The sequence below is a fragment of the Oratosquilla oratoria genome, chromosome 26, assembly GCF_046742065.1.
Source record: "Oratosquilla oratoria isolate Oo_2021 chromosome 26, ASM4674206v1, whole genome shotgun sequence".
NCBI classification, from domain to species: domain Eukaryota; kingdom Metazoa; phylum Arthropoda; class Malacostraca; order Stomatopoda; family Squillidae; genus Oratosquilla; species Oratosquilla oratoria.
In genome coordinates, this window is record NC_134802.1 from 26295865 (window position 1) to 26300740 (window position 4876).

General features: G+C 34.6%; 1 protein-coding gene across 1 annotated transcript in view; it reads left to right on the forward strand.

Moving 5' to 3' along the window:
* Positions 1-2833, forward strand: part of LOC143039318 (uncharacterized) — an 8698-nt gene extending 5865 nt beyond the window's left edge. Inside the window, exon 4 of the mRNA XM_076209195.1 lies at positions 2696-2833. Coding sequence (XP_076065310.1) covers positions 2696-2833 — 138 coding nt within the window. The remainder of the gene's footprint in view (positions 1-2695) is intronic.
* The last annotated feature ends 2043 nt before the right edge of the window (positions 2834-4876 follow it).

The following is a 4876-nucleotide window of genomic DNA, read 5'->3' on the forward strand; positions in this document are numbered from 1 at the left end:
TTATTCATTTATTCATTTATTCATTTATTCATTCATTCATTCATTCATTCATTCATTCATTCATTCATTCATTTATTCATTTATTCATTTATTCATTTATTCATTTATTCATTTATTCATTTATTCATTTATTCATTTATTCATTTATTCATTTATTCATTTATTCATTTATCTATTCATTTATTTATTTATTTATTTATTCATTTGTTTATTTATCTATTTATTTTTGTTTTGTTTAAGGTGGACTGAATCTATTTTAGGATTAATCTTAGGGAGGTACTCACAGAACGACTTACCATACTCATTTTATTACGTCTAAAGTAAACTTGATTTCATTTATCTATTAGAGTTTATTTGTATTATATATTTGTATTACATATTATTCACTTTTCAGATTTCATGAGATCATACAGCGAAGAAATTATAATTCTTGAAAATATTTTTGGCTGTAGTAACGAACATTATATTTTCACTTATGGTTTATATTAGATGGCGCCAGGCTATTTCAATCAGTAAAAAGAGAGATTGACCATTTGGGTCCCTTCTTCGTTATTAACGTTTGTAACCCATCAATTTTATTCATCTAAATTCTGAAAGACACAAACAAGATATGAATAAAGCAAGACCTAAGCATTGAGTGTCAAAAGATAAATGCAGAAAGATAACTCAATGGAATGATATACTTAAGGAGAAAAATTAAATAAGATAAAAAAATAAAAATATATACAGTAAAAGTAAGATAACATTGAATAGAATAAAGTAAAAAAGTATGATTAAATAGAATAAAATGAGAAAAAACACGCACAACGTAAACAGTTTTGGAGTGAAGAAACGCGTTTGACATAGAATGGACGAGGTCAACAAAAATTAATTTATATCCATAAAGGAGCTAAAGTTCAAGGGAACTGCGTTCTAACCGATCACGGAGTGTGTGTATTTTTATGTGTATGTGCGTGTGTATGTGTATGTGTGTGTGTGTGTGTGTGTGTGTGTGTGTGTGTGTGTGTGTGTGTGTGTGTGTGTGTGTGTGTGTGTGTGTGTGTGTGTGTGTGTGTGTGTGTGTGTGTGTGTGTGTGTGTGTGTGTGTGTGTGTGTGTGTGTGTGTGTGTGTGTGTGTGTGTGTGTGTGTGTGTGTGTGTGTGTGTGTGTGTGTGTGTGTGTGTGTGTGTGTGTGTGTGTGTGTGTGTGTGTGTGTGTTTGGGTGGCTGTATCTGTGAAATATACCCGCAAGTGAAGTAAAACTTCATAAATGTAACAAATCCTAACTATAGTTGATACTCCAAACACTCAAAAACCACAATAACAGAAATATATAAGAAAAAAGTTGATAACTATAATGCAACTAATTTGATCTATTGCAATGGTGTAAGAAGACACGTTATTAACACCAGATTGTATTTTTGTATGTTCTCAATAAATACCTTGTGCTAAGTAGACCCAATACCCTGGGCCCAGCGTACACCAAAGTTTGGGGTATTAGGGGAAAGGAAGGTAGAAAACCCCTGAGAACTCGATCCAGACAAATGAGAGATTAAAGACAGAAGCTGGGATTCGTACGATTTGGTGTGGGAGCCAGAGATTAGGGGGTGATTATGAGATAAGGTAAAAAAGGTGTGGGCTCGGAAGGGAAGGACCTGGGCTGGAAGACTAAAGTATGTTGAGGGAGAAGAAAGAAGAAGAAAAAATAAATCGGGTTTACTTTCTTGTGTCTTTTAGACAGTTGTGGCTATAGGTAGTTACTGTTAACTGACAGGTAGATGGTTTCTGCCTTTTCTGCCTTAAATTGAACAGAAATTGTCTGGATTTATCCCCAAAAAAGGTGTGAAGATTCTTTCATCTCAGTGTGGTTAGGTGATTTATCTTAAAATACTTTAACACGGAGTTGGGGGAGGGTGAAGGAGGGAGTCTGAACTTAAACCAAATAAAATCCGCATCAATTGTAGAATATCCCCACCGCGCGCACACACACACACACACACACACACACACACACACACACACACACACACACACACACACACACACACACACACACACACACACACACACACACACACACACACACACACACACACACACACACACACACACACACACACACACACACACACACACACACACACACACACACACACACACACATTTCAGGTGGAGATCGTATAATTCAATGTTGCTGGGATGGACATTCCACAGTTGATCATAAGTATTAAGCTAACCTAACCAAATTAACCTAACCAACTAACCTAACCCAGCCTAACCTAACTTAATCTAATCTAACCTAACTTAATCTAACCTAACCTAACCTAACCTAACCTAACCTAACCTAACCTAACCTAACCTAACCTAACCTAACCTAACCTAACCTAACCTAACCTGAACTAACCTAACCTAACCTAACCCATATTAATTAGGGTGGAGATTATGCAGTTGATCATGGTGGAGGAGGGTGGAAAATCTACAATTGAGTGTAGTTGGAGTGGAACTTCTACATTTTATCATTGGGGGGAGGTTCTACAATTGATCCTAAAATCCTTTAGCGTTAACTGAAGAGGTTAACTTAAAAATCCTTAACCCCGTTTGCACGGATGATATTGGAAAAGTGCCTGCAGTTGAAAAAAAAATCCGACATTATATAAAAAACAATTAACATGTAAAATAGGGGACATCAACTATTCTTATCATTCTTTTGAAACAGGTGCGTACCATAATTCACTTTATGCCCCGTTATGAAAAGCTAAAGTTCAGCGAAGAGATATCTATGTCACAAGCGATAAATCAACTCGGCGTGAACTTAGAGTTGAGGAAATTAGAACACATGGCTGGAGTCTTCTAAGATGTGGCTGTTCTAGATCTTGAGAACAATACTTGTCATAAATTGATTTGTGGCGCCCAAGCAGAATCGCCTCGGTTTGTGTTATAAAGACAAAGTAATATGAGTCTTTTTATTTAGTAGCTATTATTTTTTGGGAGTCACAAAGAAGTGGTTAGCTCTTTCTTGTTTAAAGGAAGAGTTAATTCGAGGAACTAAACCTTAGGAATATAGTACTAGAATATGTATAGTTTAACAGAAGTAAATGAGATTTTAGAATATAAAAGCACTAAGGAAGGATAGTTAAATTCAAAAGAATGTAAATGTTTTCTCCCCCACATATGAAGACTATCTCCCCTCTTTAAGGTAACGAAAAGAGTTGATGGGAACAAGTAAAGTTTAGAATATACCATCCCTAAGGAAGATGTCTCTGTTTCCATTTATGAAAAGTACTTTCTTCTCTTTAAGGTAAGGAACAATTAATACTTTAGAATATAGCAGCTCTAAGGAGAGACAATTCAAGTTTAAACGAACATACACTTTTCTCTTACTTTCATAAAGACTGTTTAACCCTACTCGATGTTGCAAAGGTTGTTATGGTTGGGTAGAATCGTTCGGAAATGAAGACAACCTTTTCTAATGTCTTAAGTTAGGTTAGCATAGATTAGATAAGGAAATGTTAGGTTAGGCTAAGAGGGGTTAGGTTAGCTTAGGCTAGGTTAGAACAGGCTAAACAAGGGTAGATTTGGCTAGGTTAGATTAGATTAGGTTAGGTTAGCTTAGATTAGATTATTTTAGGTTATACCATGAAGTTCATGAGAACTTCAATGGGCTAATATGGATTTTATATATTTTTATTCATATATTACTCTACAATTGGGAGATATTCAACTATAATTCGTGCCATATAACTCTGATAGCTGATTTTACACGTGGCATATATATGTATATATACATACATACATACATACATATATGTATATAAATATATATATATATATATATATATATATATATATACATATATTCAGATCTAGCTGCTACTTATTTTGCTAACTATATAATTTGTCGTAGAACTCTATAGGTGAGTACGTGTTTTTAAATGATGAATAATAGAATAAAAAGAAAAAGAAAGAAAGAAGAAAAAAGAAATAAAAACGCTGTCTTATACTTTTTACTGTAGAAAATATAGTAACAATAATGCTAATAAAAATTATAATAATCTAGCTGCTGCTTATTTTGCTAACTACTTAATTAGCAGTAGAAGTCCACAGATGAATACATGATTGTAAATGGTGAAATAAAAAATATACTGTCTTATATTTCTTACTGTAGAAAATACAACAATAATAATGATAATAAAAACTTATAATAAAAAAAGATAAAGACAAGGCAGTCGGATTCCTTTTCCTATAGAGCTCCATATACACAGCATCTCCCTGTGTCAGTCATCCCTTACCTTCTCTTCTTTCCATTTTACCTGAGAGTCGACTCTCCTTTGCCAACGAGACTCTGTCAGTAAGTCTATTATCGGGTTTTTCTCTCACCGTCTATAGACCCTATTAGCCTCCCCTCCTTTTATCCAATTACTGGCCTTTCTTTCTGTCTTATAACTGTTCTTTTTCTCCTTTGCTTCCTTTTACATCTCTTCTTCAGTAGAGGAAAGACAATACAACACCCACCAACACCCTTGCATTCATATTGCTCGCCCAGTACTCCTGGCAATTTTGAATACTTCACCACCAAGACTTCTCTCAGTTGAAGATCGTTTTTTGATTCCTTTCTGTTATCTTCATACTCTTTAGATCATTACGTACTGTGTGACATAAGGACCCTCGGTTTAAACGGGTGGTTGAAGAATCGAGATCCATCATTTATAGGGAATTATGACTGGATATAACTGTTGGGAAATGAAAAAATCTAATGTCTTAAGTTGGGTTAAGTTAGATTAGACTATGTTAGGCTAGGCTAGGTTGGGTTAGGTTAGATAAGGCTAGATTAGGTTAGGCTATGTTAGGTTAGGCTAAGTTTGGTTAGATTAGTCTAGGTTGGAATAGACAAGTCTAT